The 20361-nt window shown below is 40.6% G+C and overlaps 1 protein-coding gene across 2 annotated transcripts; it reads right to left on the bottom strand.

Moving 5' to 3' along the window:
- LOC132832853 (uncharacterized) lies at positions 1–18593 on the bottom strand. 2 transcript variants are annotated; one of them, XM_060851039.1, is made up of 5 exons: positions 18488–18593; positions 16852–17226; positions 9275–9376; positions 8471–8526; positions 1–183 (listed from the first exon to the last, which is right to left on the bottom strand). In XM_060851039.1, exons 1-5 carry the CDS (start codon positions 18561–18563, stop codon positions 37–39), a joined length of 756 nt encoding a protein of 251 aa, XP_060707022.1. In that variant the 5' UTR covers positions 18564–18593; the 3' UTR covers positions 1–36. The 2 variants fall into 2 exon arrangements, with proteins under 2 accessions (XP_060707022.1, XP_060707023.1); XM_060851040.1 differs by lacking the exon at positions 8471–8526.
- Between the last annotated feature and the right edge of the window lie 1768 nt (positions 18594–20361).

The raw sequence follows: 20361 nt of genomic DNA, 5'->3' as shown, positions 1-20361 counted from the left end.
TGGAAAAATATAAACAGTATAATCATTATGTTATGATCAGGTCCTCAATATCTGAATCCGAGCATGTTCTATATTCTCATCAGTGGCATGCATCCTCCTTTCTCCTGTAGCTCCTGTAGCTCCTGTAGATTTATACAACTTCACCTCACTGAATGTCACAGCAGAGTTGTTCGATAATGAATTCTGAAGCCAAGGAACAGAAGCAAAGTCATAAATTCATGAGCAATTCCTTAAATAAGTCAAATAAATAGACTGAATAACCATGAGTGGGACAGGAGGCGAACTATTAACTGAAACATCTCCGATATTCAATCTTGCAATTTTCACTTGTTTTTGAAAGAAGTAATGTATTATGTAATTATTTTTATCTAACAACCTATTAGCTGTACTTAATTCTGAATAATCATGAGTAACATCCCAATTTTGCTCCTATATTTCCCTAGTGTGATTTTAAGACTCACATTATAGAAACATGGTCTGCACGTTCACAATTAGCCTGTTTTTCACACAGCCTTTTTAAAACTTTGGTCAGTTTTATGATTTTTCTTTCAAGGTTTTTTGGTTTACGATCTACATTAAGAGTTTCTATTGGATCGATACTCCTGGTAAACTGCCAATGACTAGGATCATAATGAAGTGTACAGAGGTGTGTTGAAGTATTGGGTGGAAATGTGGAATGAGTAACTTTAAAGTTTTAATTTTAATGGAGATTAAAGTCAGGTGATGAGCTGTAAAAGGTGCAGCTAATTCAATATTTCCCTTTTAACATCTTTGCCCAAAGGTACAGTTTGCCTCACACCCGCAGGCGATGAGAAATATATCCAACCTTTTGTTCGCTCAATTTTAATACATGAAATAGTAGAATTTCAGTTGCTGTAAGCAATGCAGAATATGATGAAGTTCAAAGATTCACTTGTGATTCATACTCTACTTCCCAAGTAAACATGTTGGAGAATACGGTAATGTGATTTTTTTTTGTTAGCAATTGCATTATGAAAACAGGCAAGTTAATGCTTACCCTTTGTTGTTTTACTGTGTGAAATAACCACATTATTTTAAAATGGTTCTTTTCCACCATGAGTAAAGGCATAAGGAATTAGACAGCGTGTTACAACCAGAAAGTTCTACCATGTCTTTAACGTTGAGTATTATTGCCAAGTAAAATGAAAGCTCAAACAATCCACTAAATTAGTTCCAAAGAAACTTGTCAAGTTCAAATTAATCTTCTTTTGTCAAAAGCATGCCCTACTCAATATTCAGCTGAGCTGAAGCAGACCGTGTAGAATATAGGATGGGTTATATAATAGGTAGTCAACGCAATACCATCCACTTTGATCCATACTGACTATCTTTGATTAACTTGGTCATTGGGAGGCATGTTAGTTCAGGGATTAGCAGTGCTGCCTAACAGCATCAGAGACCCGGGTTTGATTCCAGCCTTGTTTGACTGGATTAGATTAGATTCCCTACAGTGTGGAAACAGGCCCTTTGGCCGAACAAGTCCATACCAACCCTCCAAAGAGTAACCCACCCAGACTTATTTCCCTAATTTACCCCTGATTAATGCACCTAACACTATGGGTAATTTAGCATGGCCAATTCACCTGACCTGCACGTCCTTTGGATTGTGGGAGGAAACCGGAGCACCCGGAGGAAACCCACGCAGACACGGGGAGAATGTGCAAATTCCACACAGTCTGTCACCTGAGGCTGAGATCAAACTCGGGTCCCTGGCGCTGTGAGGCAGCAGTGCTAACCATTGAGCCACCGTGCCATCCATAAACTTTAGTTGGCATGTTCTCCCTATGTCTGTGTGGGTTTCTTTTGGGTGCTCTGGTTTTTGACTGAAGATATACACATTAAGTGGATTGGCCATGCTAAGTTGTCTGTAGTGACTAGGGGTAGAGGCTAGGTGGATTAACCATGGTAAATGTGGGTTATAGGGCTATACTTGGGCAGGATGCTTTTTGTAGGTTCATGCATACTCTTTCCACACTGTTGGGATTCTATGATTTTCCTTTTACACATTTCTTAATTCAATCTAAAATTAGATGAAGTTTCCATAATTACCCAGTAAATTATTTTCTCCATTCCTGAATAGAAATAATAAAGTGGTCTTTCTCAAGACCCCTGATGCAATTTCAAATCTAAGGATATCTGGAAAATTATAGGTAGAGCCTCTGGTTCTTTTTCTCAGAAGTTGGTAAATGGAGTTCTGGCTTTTAGGAATTCCCGTGCGTGTCTCTGTTTAACCTCTCCCAGGATGGATGTGCTGTCCTAGTCGAAGTGGTGTCCCTCTTCGTCTGTGTTAAGGATAATAGTGATAGTGGGTCATGTCTTTTGGTGGCTAGTTGGTGTTCCTGTATCCCAGTGGCTAGTTTTCTGCCTATGCCCAACGTAGTGTTTGATACAGTCCTTGCAGGGTATTTTGTAAATGACATTCATTTTGTGTGTTTACCATTTACCAACCTCTGAGAATCTGAAACAAAAATTATACCACCCACGTTAACAGAGCAAGTCACATAAGTAGAAAGCAGGACAGAACACCAGTACTTCATCCGGAGACTCACTGATGATGTTACCTAGCATGGTGACGAAACGTCTGCAAACAAACCTTCCATCTCAGCCATCAAACTTACAACCGGAACATCACTCTGAGCTACAAATCTTCTCAAAAAGAAATTATAACTTCATTTTTTATTTGATTGACATCCTTCTGCCTGTGAACAGCAATGGACACACAACAACCAATCCATCCCAGATGAGATGTCTTCATGTCGGGCACTTTCGCCGATGGTTGAACAGGCCAGGTTAAGAGCTAGCAGGTCACGTTAAAATTGTACAAAACATTGGTTTGGCTACACTCCGAATACTGTGTACGGTTCTGGTCACCACATTAGCAAAAGGATGTGGACGCTTTGGAGAGGGTGCAGAGAAGGTTAATGAGGATGTTGCCTGGGATGGAAGGTGCTCGCTATGAAGAGAGGTTGAGTAGGTTAGGATTGTTTTCATTAGAGATTGAGGGGGGGACCTGATTGAGGTTTACACAATCATGAAGGGTATGGGGAGGGCAGATAGAGACAAGCTTTTTTCCAGGGTGAAGGAATCAATAACGAGAGGTCACGCTTTCAAGGTGAGCGGTGAAAAGTTTAAGGGGATACAAATGGCAAGTACTTCACACAGAGGGTGGGAGGTGCCTGGGACGTGTTGCCAGCAGAGGTGGAAGAGGCAGGCACAGTAAATTCATTTAAGGTGAGTCTGGACAGATGCATGAGTAGGTGGGGAGCAGGCAGATACAGATGCTTAGGAATTGGGCGACAGCTTTAGACAGTAGATTTGGATCGGCTCAGGGTTGGAGGGCTGAAGGGCCTGTTCTTGGGCTGTAAAGTTTCTTTGTTCTTTCTTCTAGGCCAATCCTTAAAAGGCAGGTTCTGCCTCACATACTATATGTGAAGCCACCCATTGTAATTGTGGGTTGCTTACAGCATCGGCTTCTGTTGCTATGCAACGAGGTGCATGCTGGTCCAAAAGAGGTATTGCCCTTTTTCCTCTGTCTCCAGCTAATGACATCCAGTAACTTGGGCCTTCATGCCATCCTTGCACGCAACGTGGAAGCTGAGCTTTCCTCTGTCGTACTCATCATCTGGTTCCAGTCACCTCACCGTACAGAAACGTGTGACCTCTTTCAACTCTGCTGGTGTGTGCAAGCCAACGCAGCGGCCTCTGTTGAGTGAGCTCTGACCTCTCTTTAATGAGCCTGCAAGTTCTGCCTTTGAGACAAATGCTGCCTGTGTGATTTTGGCTCTATCAGGATACACTCAGTATCCCCATGGGCAATAAAGCTGGAAATTGTCAAGCTTCTTGATAGTTGTCTGCAATCCACATTTCACAGCCAGGCGACAAGGTGCTGAGAACCCAGAAACCATCAGCTTGGTCCTAGCTTGATCTTTGTTTGTGCATGTATGAAGTTTTTGATGCAAGTATAATTTAGAGTTTGCACATTCTCCCTGTGCCTGCATGGGTTTCCTCCGAGTGCTCCGGTTTCCTTCCACAGTCCAAAGATTTGCAGGTTAGGTGAATCGGCCATGCTAAATTGTCCTAATGTAGTGTTAGGGGAATGGGTCTGGGTGAGTTGCTCTTCAGAGGGTCGGTGTGGACTTGTTGGGCTGAAGGGCCTGTTTCCACACTGTAGGGATTCAAAATCTCAATCTAAAAATCTAAATAATCAAAATCCTATATGTGGCCACACTTCCTATTGTTGTATTTATAAACTCAACATTTGACTTGAAGTTGACTGTGTAAACATTCAGATTGGAAATGCCCCAGTGTGAACTATCAAATAGTTGTATACTGTGACAACATAGAACTGGTTAGTTCTGTCTGTCCCAACTCTGATTACCTTGCATTCAGCAACTGACTGTAGGCAACATTACAGGGAACTTAAATCAGGTCAGGGGATTGGAAATAGTATTAATTGTGTTATTTTTAGTTGTGTGTGCCATTGACAAGTGATAAAGCATTCTAACTTTCTGACCAATGGAAACAAAGGTGTCAGCGTCGTTGGCCTACATAAACCTCATCAACTTAGTGTCTGAGCTCTTCCTGTCCAGAGCATAAGGTAGTTAACTCTTCAAGGTTTATGTAATGTACATCCCAGCTGCCATTGAAATAAGGTGGTTCCAGTTTTTAATCTTTATTTCCAGGTTTGACTCGAATTTCTCCTGAACTGCAAGTTATAATGAAAGACTGGGAAGGATATTAAGGTGAGATCATTATTGACAATCCTGTTGCAGAGGTGGAGGTCAGTTTGAACAGGATGTCTCTTTTTCTGCTCACATTCTGCATGAAGCGTAATTAGTCACTTCAAGTGGTCACTTGTGTTTCCTGTCCATTACTTTCATGTTTTGAGATTAGTTGATATCTTCACATTTCACAGCGTCCCTGGGGTTTTGAGTAAATATTGAAAGGAAATAAAAATTAAAACTTGGCAGAACTGGCACTCAATACCAACTGGAACATATATTGTAATTACTTAAGTGCAAAAGAATGAAACATTCAGTTGTCTGGGAGGAAGGGTGAAGAAAATATTTGCTCACAAGCATTATCCCAAAATTTAAAGTTCAATGTAACTGCAAGCTGTTTTTCTGTGGACAAACAAAAAGTCAGAAGGATTTCACAAACAAGTGAGACAATCTGAAATCGGCACCTTTCTACTGTGTAAAGATAAATGAAGTAATTAACCATATGCCAGTTAGGAAGTTCTCACCTTGCATCTCCAATTAGCTAGATACTTTAGCCACATTGTATAAAATTGAAGGTTACACCGGAACAGTCCATTCTGCAATGGGCCGCTTTCTCAACAGAGATCTTTGAGAAAGCTCAAATAGACCAGCGTCCAATGATTTCTGTAGCCCCCCCCCCCCCCCCCCACTTTTGAAAAGTAATGGCTGGAATTAGAGGGGAGGATTGGTGAAAGAACTTGGTCTTGCTAGTGTTGTGTAAGAGACCATCTTTTTTGTACTTAGAGCTAAATAAGTTGAGGGCAGTCAGCATCGCTGGCAGTGTGGGTCTCTGTTATGCAGTTGTTAGGGTATAATACATCATGAACATGCTCAAGGGTCATCTTAGTCATGAATCTCAGCCTTTTGAGATTGAAGATTTTCCGTTGAGTCAAAACTCAATCATGGCCTGTTGGAGAAGTTGGTTCTGAAGAACTTCAATGACCAGTATTAGTCCCTCACTAACTTTCAATCAATTTTATTTTTTATTCCTTTATCAATTTAGGATTGTGAGCTAGAAATAATCCATGGATCTTGGGACAACTTGTGTTTAGTGGGGAAGAACAGACCAATCAAGTTTTGTTTGTTTGCAAGGCCAAGTTTTGTGGTCAATTGCAGGCACAGCCTTCATTAGAAAAGTTCTAACAGATGCAGCACATGGGAGGAGCATTACGTTCAAACAGATAGCAGACATTGCCTATTGATGAGGTCAGTATTTGGGAATTGGTTCCAGCAAGTCTGGAAGGAACCTTATTTCCAAACAGATAGCAGTTGTTTAATGGCAAGTGAGGACTTAGAAATAATTTATCAGTTAGTCCAGATGGAATCAGTACTGAAGTTGTTTTTTGTTTGAAGTATGTTTTCTAATAGATGGTTTCTGGTTGCTATTGGGATAGCTGGAACATTTGAAATTCCCAACTTATTCTGCCACCAGAAGCCTAAAGAGTAGAAAGCTGAGTAAGAAATAGTGAACTGAGAAGGTGACCCTGATCATCTTTTCAAAAAGCAACAATGGAGTCCATATTGATGCCTGTGAGACAATGCATTGTGAAAGGAATCCTAGTTGAAAAATGTGCTGCTGGAAAAACACAGCAGGCCAGGCAGCATCCGAGAAGCAGGAAAATCGATGTTTTGGGCATAAGCCCTTCTTCAGGAATGAGCCTCATTCTTGAAGAAGGGCTTATGCCCGAAATGTCGATTCTCCTGCTCCTCGGATGCTGCCTGGCCTGCTGTGTTTTTCCAGCACCACATTTTTCAACTCTGGTCCTCCAGTTCTGCAGTCCTCACTTTCTCCTATGAAAGCAATCTGGCCAGTTTTGCTATTTTCTTTCATTTATGCCTTAACTTTTTTTTGACAATCTTTTTTGTGAATGGGGGCTTAAAACAACTGTTCCGGGTCTTAAGCACAGGCATTGATCAGATTATGATGCTGTCTCATTTTCTCTCTGCTAAAGCTACTGTGTATTTAATAAGGAGTTTAGTCTTTTGGCTAAGATACAAGACCAGTGTCTGGAAATGAATTATTCACGAAGTCTAGGATTGATTATTCAAAAGTCTAATTAAGATCTTTGGAGTGAATATTTGGGGATGTTTGATGGTTTAATTTAACTGTGTTGTGACATCAGAGGCTGGAAGGATGTTTTGGTTCTGCTGTCCGTAAACAGAGATGGTGCAATGATGCAGACTTGTTTTATTCCAGTTACTGAAAGGTTTGGATACCAGCCTGTTGTAATGGATGGCTCCTGCAGTACTGTCATGCAGAAATCACAGGGTATTAACATATTCTTCTCGATATTCAGGTCTCAGGACAACTGTCTAAGGGCTTTAACAGCTGAGAAAGTCAAACTGGAGTCAATGGAAAACAAAGAAAACCTCCACTGGATGGAGCCATTTTTTGCACAAAGATGCAGTTGAAATCTAATCATCTCAGGTTCTCACTGGTACTCCTAGAGTTTGTCAGGGCAGTGTCCCAGGCCCAGCTGTCTTCAGCTGCTCCACCAATGACTTACCCTCCATTGTGTTTGCTTGCAATTGCACAATGTTCAGTAATGTTCATAAATCCTCAGACACTGACGCAGTCCATGTCCAAATGCAGCAAGATCTGGACAATATCCAGGTTTGAGCTGACAGGTGGCAAATAACACTTCACACCATGCAAAATGGCAGGTGATGAGCATTTCCAGTAAGATAGAGGATCGGGATCAGTGCAGGCTTGGAAGGCCAAAGGGCCTGTTCCTGTGCTGTACTTTTCTTCGAATTGAACCTTTGCCCATTGATATTCAATGGCATTATTATCACTGTATTCCTAACTATTAACATTCGGAGGACTACAACTGACTTGGAATGCTGCAGCATTGAACTCACCACATCAATCCCCAAAAACTCACCACCTTCTACATAGCACAAGTCATGAGTGTGATAGAATACTCCCCGCTTGCCTGGATGCTTTCAGCTCCAACAACACTCAAGAATCATGACACCATCCTGGACAAAGCAGCTGCTTGATTGACACCACATTCACTCTTTCTACCATCAATACTCAGTGCGCAACAGCAGAAATACATGAAGGCTCCTTAGATAGAACCTTCCAAATCCATGACTACTATCATCTAGAAGGATAAGAGCAGTAAATACACTGAAACACTATCACCTGCACGTTCCTTGCCAAACTGATCACCATCCTGACTTGGAAATATCTCACAACTTCTCTGGTGTCCCTGGGCCTACATCCTGGACCTCCCTCCATAATGACATTCTAGGTTTACCTGAAGCAAATGGAGTTCAGTATTTCAAGAAGGTAGCTCTGCAGCACCTCCTGAAGGGACGGCCAACAAATTATCCCAGCCTGCACATTCACAGCCCATGAATAAAGAAAAAGCAAATGTATTTTTTTAAAAACAAAGCTCAGAGTGATGCAAGCAGTTCCCAATAGCAATCTTACATTCAATTGGTTATTCCCCTTGCAATCAGATTTATTGATCACCATGTAGTTTCACAATTGCACATTGAAAGTAAATCTACTGCAGGAGCTACAGCCCAAAAGGTAAGCGTTATGGGGGAAGAGAAAAGGTGATTTGCACAAGATAATAGAGCTGGTGAAGCATACTTGGCCAAATAGCCTCCTTCGGTACCATAATAATTCTGTGAAAATTAAACAATACTCTTAACTTTCCACAGAATATTTCACTTACCCAACCACCCTGAGCAATCTTTTTCTTTACTGTTTGTTTCTGTATTCGATTACAGCCTAAAGGAGAAAAATCTCTGTTAATCTTCCCTGGGGATTGGTCAATCATTGCCAACACAATACACCGTTTACATCAATACTTCTGTAATAAGATGATCCTGCAGTTTAATAAAGGTTGGAATGATGTAGCAGTTACAGATCTCATATCACTGTTTCATTTTCACAGGTGATTTATTTGACTGAATTTCACTCAGCTACAGTGGATGTGTGTGTTAGCTATGTTATAAGTTAGGATTTTCTTTTTTGTATGATCACAAACAATATCATAGGCAATTATGATTCAGCAAATGTCCCAGCTTGCTTATATTGTTTCTTTTATGCTCTTGTACTTATTTTAATAAATCTGTTCAGGTGCTATTACACACTTCTAGAGCAGGTGAGGTTTGAACGGATCCCCTGGCTCAAAAGCATGGACACTACCACTGCACCACAAAGGCATAAAGCAGCTCTTTCACTCAATCCCCGCCAATTAGGATAACATCCCAGCTGTACTGGGCAGTAATTTTGATAAAAGGCAACAAAAGATTGGAAACAAAGTGGACAATATTACCAAAGCAAACAAGGAACAACAAAACAAAATCAATTTATTTCCACATTGCTGAACTGAACTTGCTTGGAACAGAGGAAAAATATCCTTCATCAGTTCCCCTGACTTACAGATGAACATTTTTCATCAGTGCTCCAATAATAAATGCAGCGCCAGCATGTGTCAGGGTACCTGAGACTGTCTCACAACATGCTCCCTTACCTCTTTGTGTTTTCACAGTGAAACACAGGAAGATCAAAATAACAACAAGGCTAGCGTATCGAATTTTAGCTATGGCTCTTGGTGTTTTTTTCATGTTTGTATCTGTGCAATAAGAAAAAGATTTGGTCATTACACTGAAATAGCTCGCTGCTTACATTCATTTTTCATTCCAAGACATTCATTCGGAACAGAAGGAAGTTCTTGTGACCTTCAGCTACATTAGTATTTCAATTCATTTCTAGGTTTCTGCCTTGACTGAATTAGATAAATTGTTTACACTGTTATTCAGAACAATGATAATCTTAGTCTTTTAAGCTTAATATACCTTGTAACCTGTCCTGAAAAGTTGGCTGCTTCAAACTCTGCAGAGATTATAACGTTCTGTAGATTTTAGACATATAATTTGGGTTTAAACATCAGAGGAATAAAATGGAATCATTTACACTAATATTAAGAAATGGGAGACAGAGTGGGCTGTCTGACACTTTGAAATTGTTCTGATGTCCACCCAAACTCATGACTGATTTCTGATCTTATCTCCACTTCTCACCACTACCCCTATATCCTTTAACCCCATTCATTCCCAACAATCCATTTACCTCTGGCTTGAACATATCCTACAACTTAGCACCCGCAGCTCTCTGTGGATGAGAATTCTAAGTATTTACAACCTTTTAGACGTAAGACATTGGTGTAAAATGTTGGCCATTCAGCCCAGCGAGTCTGCTCCACCATTCAGCAAGGCCATGGTGGATCTGATAATCCTCAACTCCACTTTCCTGCCTTTTTCCCACAACCCTTGATTCTTTTACTAATTAAAAATCTGCCTATCTCAGCCTTGGGTAGACATAATGAACCAACCTCAATAGCTATCTATAGATCTTCTCACATTATTCGAAAATGGTTGAGCTTTTACCCTGAATTTATGAGGTTAGCCCATTCTACCTTTGGCCTTTAACCCGTGATCTACAGGAGTGTTGCACATTTTTCATTTATTTATGGTCACCAATAATAAGTCAGCAGAGTTGGGTCATCTCTGCGTGTCTGAGTGTGTGTGTGTGTGTGTGTGTGTGTGTGTTTCAGATAAATAGGAATCTAGGTTAAGTCTGCTCAACAGTTTAGATGCTACTTATTGTAAGATATAATTCGCTTTCAATAAATGTATTATTTTTGAGTTTATTGAAGAAACCTGATTGAAGTCTCTTTCGCTCTTGGTAGCAGTGATGAAGAGGAAAGAATGACAATTTCTGGTGATCAAAGAAGACTCTACACTTTCAGTACCGTAGGTGGAGTAGTGGGGTTTTAGAACAGTATACTCTTCCTGTTACAGTCATAACACAGTGCATATGGTGTAGGCACAGAAGGTGAGACTATTAGAGAGGAATTCCAGGATTTCAATCCAGTGAGTGAAGGAACAGCCATATAATTCCAAATCAGGATCCGACAATTGGTGGCTTTCCCATACATCTGCCTTGATCTTCTCGATGTTGGGAGTTTGCAGGTTTGGAAAGAGGCTTAGTGCAGTGATGCAGTCCATCCTGTAGATGGTACATCCTGCTGTCTCTGTACACAGAGTGCAGGGAGAAAATGCTTAAGGTGCTGGAAGGGAGTCATGTTCAAATAGACTGTCTTGTCCCAGATGGCATCAACCTTGTTGAATGTTGTTGAAGCTGTGCTCTGACAGTAAAGTAGAGAGTATATTCCTGACTTTTGTTTTGTAGATGGTGTATTCTGGGGAGGTGATTTAACTAAATTTTCAGTGTGCTTACACCACATGGACTGCAGAAATTCAACGAGGCCACTCAAAGACAATGGGATGGACAATAAATGCTGGCTGAGGCCAGAGATGCCAGGCTCATATCTCATGAAATGGAAAGAAGACCTTGACTTTGGCTTGCCAAATTGTGGTTTCAGTTCAAGTTACATGGACAGAAAGAGGTCATTCGCCTATTCCTAAGCTCGCCGAAAACAGATTTCAGACTTTTCCACTCAACATTTCTTTCATTGCAGATATTTCTTTTTTCCCAAAGTCAACAATTACCAAAACAAAAGGCAAGTTGATAAGTTGACAAGAACAGCTGTTGAAGAATAGATTTTGAGATGTTCCAATGTACATAACAGATATGAATTTCAATATATTTCGATCAAACCATCTTTCCACTAATGTTATGTTACTCTTGCAACTCATTCAAAATCCAAATGACTGGTCAAAAACACATTTTGTGTACACTAATTGTACAATTACCTGATGATTAGAGCAAAGAAATTAAACGTGGACAGGACATTATGAAAACTTAGGGCTTAAAAATGATACTTCATTTTACAGATTCAGTTCAATTATTTCCATTCGTGTTTTGTCGGGAGGAAGAGTCAGCCAATCTCGGCACGGAAGAAAAAAAATCAACATTAATGCTTTTCAAATCTTTCGTCAGGGAAACTGATGTGGTCCAGTTGAAATGCTTCCATAGGCTTACAAACTGATCTTGTTTTGATCTGTGGCTGACCTCAGAATTGCAAAATTGCTTCCTGTTTGCTGAAAGATACACTTCAAACCGAATTGTAGCCTTAGACCCAAAGTTGCCAAATTTTAGTCTTGATATCAGATAACAGAGTTGCCACTGGGTGTCTCCTGTAATTTTGGATTAAGCAAAAGGCTTTTGAACGTAGGACAAGGAGTAGGTTATTCAGGCCCTGGAGCCTGTTTGACCATTCAATTATACTAGTCCATATTTTAATTCCATTTACCCACCTCGGTTCAATCTTCCTTAACAATACACTGTGTCCCTTAGGAACCTGTTCTGGGACCATTCCCTTAAATGATTTGGACTTGGGAATCTGACGTTTATGGAATGCCGCAAATTGGAGGCGCTGGCCAAAATACAACATGATATCAATAAACTTGCAGAATTTACATGGAAATGGCATACTATAGGTATGAGGTGTGGTACTCCATTTTGTTTAGAAGAATCAGAGGATCATGGACTTAGAGTCATACAGCATGGAAACAGATCCTTCTATGTTCCCAAACTAAACTAGTCCCACCTGTCTGTGTTTGGCTATATCCCTCCAAACCTTCCCTATCCATGTATTTATCCAAATGTGTTTTAAATGTTGTAACTGTACCTGCATCCATCACTTCCTCTGGCAGTTCATTCCACACACTAACCACTCTCTATCTAAAAAGGTTGCTCCCATACCCATTTTAAATCTTTCTCCTCTCACCTTAAAAATATGCCTCCTCATCTTGAATTCACCACCTTAGGAAAAATGCCTTGGCTATTCACCTGATCTGAGCCTCTTATAATTTTATACACCTCGACAATGTCACCAATCAGCCTCCTTCACTCCAGTGAAAAAAGTCTCTTCTTATAACTAAAAACCCTACAATCCTGACAACATCCTGGTAAATCTTTTCTGAGCTCTCTCCAGTTTAACAATGCCCTTCCTATAATAGACATGTTATAATATAATAGAACTAGACACAATACTGCAGAATAGGTCTCACCAACATACTGTACAACCTCAATAAGAAGTTCCAACTCTGATATTCAAAGGTCTGAGTAACGAAGGCCAGTGTGTGAAATGCCCTCTTAACCACCTTGTCTACATGTGGTACAAATTTCAAAGAATTACATATCTGAACCCCTCGATTTCTCTGTTCTACAACACTTCTTGGAAAACAAATGTTTATGTAGGATAAAGAAGCAAAGGTATTGAGAAGAAAAGATGAAAAAAGAATCATTAAAGCCAATAATGCTGCTTAGCAAAGATGCAGAACTGTGAAACAACATCCAGTAGTGTTTGTATCTAGAAGAATAGAATTCATAATTAGAATTTTATGTCAAGTGTATATAGAATTGTTTGCTCACATTCTTAAGACTGTGCTATGTCATCTTCACTCTGCAAACTATACAGAATCACAAGCAAAGGTGATCAAAAGACTTCCAGGACATTGTAATATGTTTGGAAAGACATTACAATAGTATTAGGGAATAGCATAAATTCCATCGTCTATACTCTAGAAAAGGGAAGACTAAGTTTTCACAGTGAAACACAGAAAAATAAAAATAACAAGCCTAAAGTATCAAATATCGGCTAATGCTGATTTCTTCTCCGTATTTATGCAACATGTAAAGTTTAATTCAATTTACCAATTTAGTAAGATCAAACACTGCCATTAACTATTATTTCACTACATTAATTTAACCTGAGATTTGATTTAGCAGAAATATATACTTCATCAATTTTTGTCTGATTTCTATATTCTAAATTGTTGCTGTCAAATTAAAATTAAAACTAAAAGTTTCTAATTAATTATTTACACTTCTGTCAATATTAATAAAGAGAATCTTCCACTTTCTGTAGTTTTTAAACTTAAATACAGATTAAATAAATAACCTTGTTTTAATTTATAGCTTTCTCTTGATGGTGTAGATTTCCTAAAATTCTGAAGGCTCTTAACCTTAGCATTTTAACTTGCATAACTAAATATAAGATGGATAAAATTAATTCCTTCTCTAGTCCCTAATATTGACCCGTTATACTTTCACCCAATGCAAGTTCAATGACAAGACACAAAAGGGTTTCCCTCCATTAGGTTGGTCTCCATCATAATACCGCATCTATGTATTATACTCTGCTTAATTCTCATTATATAGTCACTTCATTGTACGTTCATATGCACATTATATAGTTCATATTCATGTCTAGTTATTGAATAATTACATATATATGTAATACTTATTCATTCATGCAATTTGTCACAATACTAAAAGATGGCAGAGGAGATTGCAAGAGCAAAGGGGGGTTGGTTATAGGAACTAGATAAGTGAAAAGAACCAGGTCACTACTTCAGAGCATTAGCATGTCGTCTCTCTGCTGAAAACTTTCATTGTTATTTTTATTATTATTGTTCACATTTCCATAACTGGTGTTCTTATCAACAAAATTATTATTAATCTGAGTTAAGAATTCTCATCCTATTATTATGTGGGGAATTAATAGTTTGTGGATGATTATTTAATTTGTCCCTGCCTCTGCCACCCTGCTTTCTGATGATGTTACGTTGGCTATTCTGTCCCACTTGGGAGAGTGAGATTCTACATCTCACCATTTTACTTCAGATGGAACTACATTCTCAGTATATTGATCAGTGAACCAACTCTGCAAACAATGGAAGATTTGTAACACTTTATTAATTAGATTAGACTCCCTACAGTGCGAAAACAGGCCCTTCGGACCAACATGTCCACACTGACCTTCCGAAGAGTAACCCACCCAGACCCATTCACCTACTCCCTACTAATACTGGGCAATTTTAGCATGGCCAGTTCACCTGACCCGCACAGCTTTGGACTGTGGGAGGAAACCCACGCAGACACAGAGAGAATGTGCAAACTCCACACAGACAGTTGCCCGAGACTGAAACCGAACCTGGGTCCCTGGCGCTGCGAGGCAGCAGTGCTAACTGCTGAGCCACTGTGCCACCCCTGAGCTAGAACATTGTGTACCTGTTTTTGGACAAACTATGGAAAGGGCAGCAAGGCCTTGGAAAATGGGCAGTGGGAATTTCCAAAATTAGGTCAACCCTAAAAGTTTCAATTATAAGGGGAACTGGAAAAAGCTGATACGTTCTGGCAGAAAATGTTAAGAGGAAGTTCAACAGAGACAAGTTTTGTGTTAATAGCATCAGTGAATAGAACTGTACAAAAGAGACAGATTGAGGTAAATAACCCAAAGGAACAGAGAGGAAAATGAGGGAAGGTTTTTAAGGCAGTGAGTGGCTGTGATCTGGAATGCACTGTCCCAAAGGATAGACACCTCATCTTCAATAAATAACTTTCTAAAGGGAATTGTGTTCAGTGTTGACAAGAAACAGAATGTGGGGCTATCAGAAAAGAGCAGGCGGGTGGGACAATGAGTTACAATTTCAGAGAGACCCGGGGAGGATAGGGGCTGCTGCCGAGAGGCCTCCTTTGTGTGCTGCAGAAGGCTGTTTGACCTTTGGATTTAAAGGCAGTGGATGATTATAACCTGACAGAAGATACAACAAAATAGAGCCGGAATCCTGATCTCAGATTTGGTCAAGGCCGTGAGTTTTACCAGAATGTGTCGGCCCTTGTGTGTGTGTGTGTGTATGTGTGTGTCTAAGGGAGTCCATCCTCTTTTAGCTTCAAAAATACCAGAAATTAAATGGCAGAAACTCAGGGACTAATCACCTCCCGATGAGGATTGAAGGGTTTATGCTCATGGCTGTTCAGAGCGGTTTATCCCAGAAAGTGACCAATTCACTTTGAGGCTGAAGTAACTCAGTAACTAGTGGCGATGTTAGTGACTAAAGCTTGCTGCACTCCCCTGACATTTACCGTCCTGGTATGTGAATGGGAGCTGTGGAGATAAGTCGGTGGGGTTGAGTTTTCTCCAGAGACTCGCTTCCTGTGTTAGACCCTCAACCCACCCCAGGCTGATGGCTAATCCCGCCGTCTGACTCACCCACACGAAATTCCTGTTCAGTCTTGGTACAACCAAATTCGAATGTACCATTTATCAGTTTGAACCCAAAATGATTGTTTTCACCTTAACTTTAAAATGAATAGATTGAAAACCAGATTAAAGGGGTGGCCATGGGAATAGATGAATCTTGTAACTTCAGTGATCTGAACAGAAATAAGCGTGTGATTTTGTGATTGGAGGGGGGCTGTTAGGCCAAGGTCCATCCATAATATTCCCTAAACAGATCAGCGGGATTGAGTCATAGAGTCATAGAGATGTACATCATGGAAACAGACCCTTCGGTCCAACCTGTCCATGCTGACCCAGATATCCCAACCCAATCTAGTCCCACCTGCCAGCACCCGGCCCATGACCCTCCAAACCCTTCCTATTCATATACCCATCCAAATGCCTCTTAAATGTTGTAATTGTACCAGCCTCCACCACATCCTCTGGCAGCTCATTCCATACACGTACCACCCTCTGTGTGAAAGAGTCGCCCCTTAGGTCCCTTTTATATCTTTCCCCTCTCACCCTAAACCTATGCCCTCTAGTTCTGGACTCCCCAACCCCAGGGAGATGGAATGATTTTAAATTACCCCACCGTCCCATCTCTGTTGCTTGCTGTAATCCTCTCCGCCATCCTCTGAAATCTGTGTGATGCCCCATTTCTGGATTCCTGACTTTTCCACCGATCTGAGAATTCCCAGCTTAAACCACCCCACAATCCCTGTGTTTCCTGCCCCCTTTAGTGGGGAGGGGGTTGGAGGTGGAGGGAGCTGTCTGAAACCTCCCTCTTTGGTTACCCACCCTGACACTATCTTGGGCAGTCCAGCAGATTTCCTTCTGTAACATGTCACTGGCTGTAAGCTCCGGTGTGAGCGAGGGAGATGCGAACTTCAGTGTTTGACTTTCATTGTGGACGTTGCCGTTACAAACAGTGAAACACAACACGCGAAACATTTTGTGAGCCATGTTCACATTCCCCTACAACACCCAGTCCAATAAAGACCTCTCTTTTTTTCTTGGGGTTTTGTTTAATAAAATCGAAATAAACGAATCTCCGCGTTGGAGAGGTGACCTACCCATTCCACACTCTGTGGTGTTCTGCACCACTAAAGTGATCTTGGCGATTTCTGTTCCCTGCGAGTGGCTGATGGACAGTTCGTAAATTCCGCTGTCATTGAAATGTAAGCGCTGCAGCAGCAGTGAGGCATTCTCTGGGAAAAGAACCACTCGGTGTTTGTAATCACCGGGAACTGGCAGGTAGTGACAGCGCTCAGACAGGCTGTGGTCTCTATCCGATATGCACCTGTAGTCCACCATTCTGATCCCAGCTCTAGTCCATCTGATCCGCAAGTAACCGTCTGGGTCCGAGACAGTGTAAGAGGCTGCTAACAGCACAGACTCACCAACAGTTCCATTCACGCTGTCCTGGCTCACCCTCAGAGTTACAGCAGCTAAAGGTGGAGAGAATTACTGTGTATTACAAGATCTAAATAATAACGCGAACATTGAATAATGATGGGGTTGATATTGATATTTAGTATACCCTACACATTTTAACTTCACACTATGATCCCTTCAGTACAATGTTGGAACATCCTATTTCATAGCTTTCTGGCGTGTACAAGCATCAGTAATAATCTATGATATTCTGTGGTAATTTTACAGTGGTATTTGTGGGATGCCTCAACACTTCCATCACAGTGATACACACACACATTGGGGTAGTGAAACTGGGAGAATGCCTCAAACCTGGGCTCCAGCAGCATTCCTGCCTGTGGGAACCATTCCAATCAGCTTTCATTCAACAACCTGTGATTATGTGCAGAGTCACACAAGGAGAATACTCAACACATTCTATGTCTTGGGAAGAAAGAGCAGAATTGTTTCACTAACCTGTGAGTAATATTTGCACATTTCACCCTCAATGTGCGCCAAAATTCAAACCAGCCTTCACTGGTCAGAACACTGAGTATAGGAATTGGGAGGTTGTACTGAGGCTGTACAGAACATTGCTGAGGCCACTTTTGGAATATTCCATTCAATTCTGGACTCCCTTCTATAGGAAAGATGTTGTTAAATTTGAAAGGGCTCAGAAAAAAATGTACAAGGATGTTCAGCTACAAGGAGAAACTGAATAGACTGGGGCTGTTTTCCCAGGAATGTCAAAGGCTGAGGGGTGACCTTACAGAGCTTTTTTTAAAAAATCATGAAGGGCATGGATAGGCTGAATAGCTGATTTTTTTTTCTCCAACACTAGAAGGCATAAGTTTAAGGTGAAAGGGCAAGAATTAAAAGGACCTATGGGGCGACTTTTCATGCAGAGGGTGGTACATGTATGGAATGAGCTGCCAGAGGAAGTATTGGAGGCTGGTACAAATACAACATTTAAAAGGATGAGGACATGAACAGGAAGGGTTCAGAGGGATATGAATCCAATGCTGGTAAATGAGACTAGATTAATTTAGGATATCTGGTCAGCATGGACGAGTTGGACCAAAGGGTCTGTTTCCATGTGTACAACTCTACGATTGTAAAATACAACTCTCATTTAGCGAGAATTGCAACTAATAGAAATGCAGACAATACTGTCCTAAAGATTAATTCCACTGAACATATAGTGTTTGATACATTACTTCAGATGCTTTCTCAAAATCTCTCTCAATTTAAATTACTGTTAAAATATACATTTTATATATTGGTAGCAACACTTACCAAGTAGAGCAAAGGGATTGAAAGCGAAAAGGCAGGCTCCACACATTTTGGGAATCCCACTTCTGTTTGGTGACATTCTGTTCCAGATTCTGTGCAATTGTTTACAGTTGTGTTTTATTTTCAGGCACCATCAATGTAGAAACATCAGCACATTCACAGTAATACAATTCAAACCATTTATAAGGGGACTTGATGAGGTTTAGTCGCAACAACTTGAAATGCAGCCTTTAACTGAGAAGTCCCATTCGCTTTAATCTGTGGTCAACCTCACAGCTTTATATGGTAGTGTTTCCTGTTTTCTGAAGCTGTAATAGATGTTCACATTTTAGTTTTGGTCTCAGAATTGCCATGAGGGTGCCCAATCTTCTGCTAGAAAATAGTACCACAGCACAATATGTAATATGCTGGAAATTATGTAATATTTGAGTTTAAGAAAATGTACTTTTTTTTGAACATCTCTTAGGTAGAATGTGTTACATGACATCTCATTTTGGCATTACATAAAGTGAAATCCTGTAAGAGGTATTCAAATCATGGAAACATAGCAACAAGAATAGGCCACAGAGCCCCTCTAGCCTGTTCTACCATTCAATGAGATCACGGCTGATCTTTGCCCTCATTCCATCTACCTGCCTTTGGCCCATAGCTCTCAGGTTGTAATAACACAAATCTATCTCAGATTCAAAAATAACAACTGATCCTGAATCCAGCGCCATTTGTAGAAGAAAGTTCCAAACATCAACCACCCTTTGTGTGTAGAAGTCCACCACTATTTGGATCCTGAGATTTAGATTTTTAATTTCATACCAAACAATTTTCTTTAGATAACTGAAATCAGTACGTGTTGGACAAACACAGCAGACCGAGATAGCAGAGAGAGAAACTCAGTTAATGTTTTGAGTCCAACATATGATTCTTCCTCCAAAAAATAATAAGAACGGATTCAAATCACCGACTCCTGTTTTCCTCTCTCGATAGATGCTCGCAGATCTGTTGGGTTTCTGTAACACGGTGCATTATTTCAGATTTCCAGCATATGCTGTACTTTATTGTGGTTTGCACATGGGTTATAGGTGTGTTTAACTATTTATTTCTTGTCCATCGCCAATGGGAGAAGCTGTTGTGAGCTGCTTTCCTGAAACATTCCTTGGTGTGTAAGGGCATCCACAGTGCATTTCGGAAGGGAATTCCACGATTTTGACACAGCACCTTTGATGGAATAATCAAATAGTTTCAAGTCATAATGGTGTGTGGTATTCCTATGGAGTGCTTGTAGCTGCTAGAGGTCATGTGTATGGAAGTTGTTGCTGCTGCTGGAGCTTTGGTGAGTTATTGCAGTCTGCTTTGTGGATGGTACGTGCTGCTGTCACTGTGCATCGGTGAGGGGACTGAATATTCTGAAGATTGAAAGGTTTTGGTGGGTGTTAACCAAATGGGCCATTTTGTCTCAGATGCGAGGTCAGGAAAAAAAATAAGTTAAATCACAGAGGCAAATGAGCCATTTGGATACAGAACTGGCTCAAAGGTAGAAGACAGAGGGTGGTGGTGGAGGGTTGTTTTTCAGACTGGAGGCCTGTGACTAGTGGAGTGCCACAAGGATCGGTGCTGGGTCCACTACTTTTCATCATTTATATAAATGATTTGGATGAGAGCATAAGAGGTATAGTTAGTAAATTTGCAGATGACACCACAATTGGAGGTGTGGTGGACAGAGAAGAAGGTAATCTCAGATTACAAGGGGATCTTGACCAGATGGGCCAATGGATTGAGGAGTGGCAGATGGAGTTTAATTTAGATAAATGTGAGGTGCTGCATTTTGTAAAAGCAAATCTGAGCAGGACTTATGCACTTAATGGTAAGGTGCTGGAGAGTGT

The sequence above is a fragment of the Hemiscyllium ocellatum genome, chromosome 35 (genome assembly GCF_020745735.1).
Source record: "Hemiscyllium ocellatum isolate sHemOce1 chromosome 35, sHemOce1.pat.X.cur, whole genome shotgun sequence".
NCBI classification, from domain to species: Eukaryota; Metazoa; Chordata; class Chondrichthyes; order Orectolobiformes; family Hemiscylliidae; genus Hemiscyllium; species Hemiscyllium ocellatum.
The sequence above is the reverse complement of the archived record's forward strand: the minus strand, read 5'-3'. Positions and strand labels throughout refer to the sequence as shown.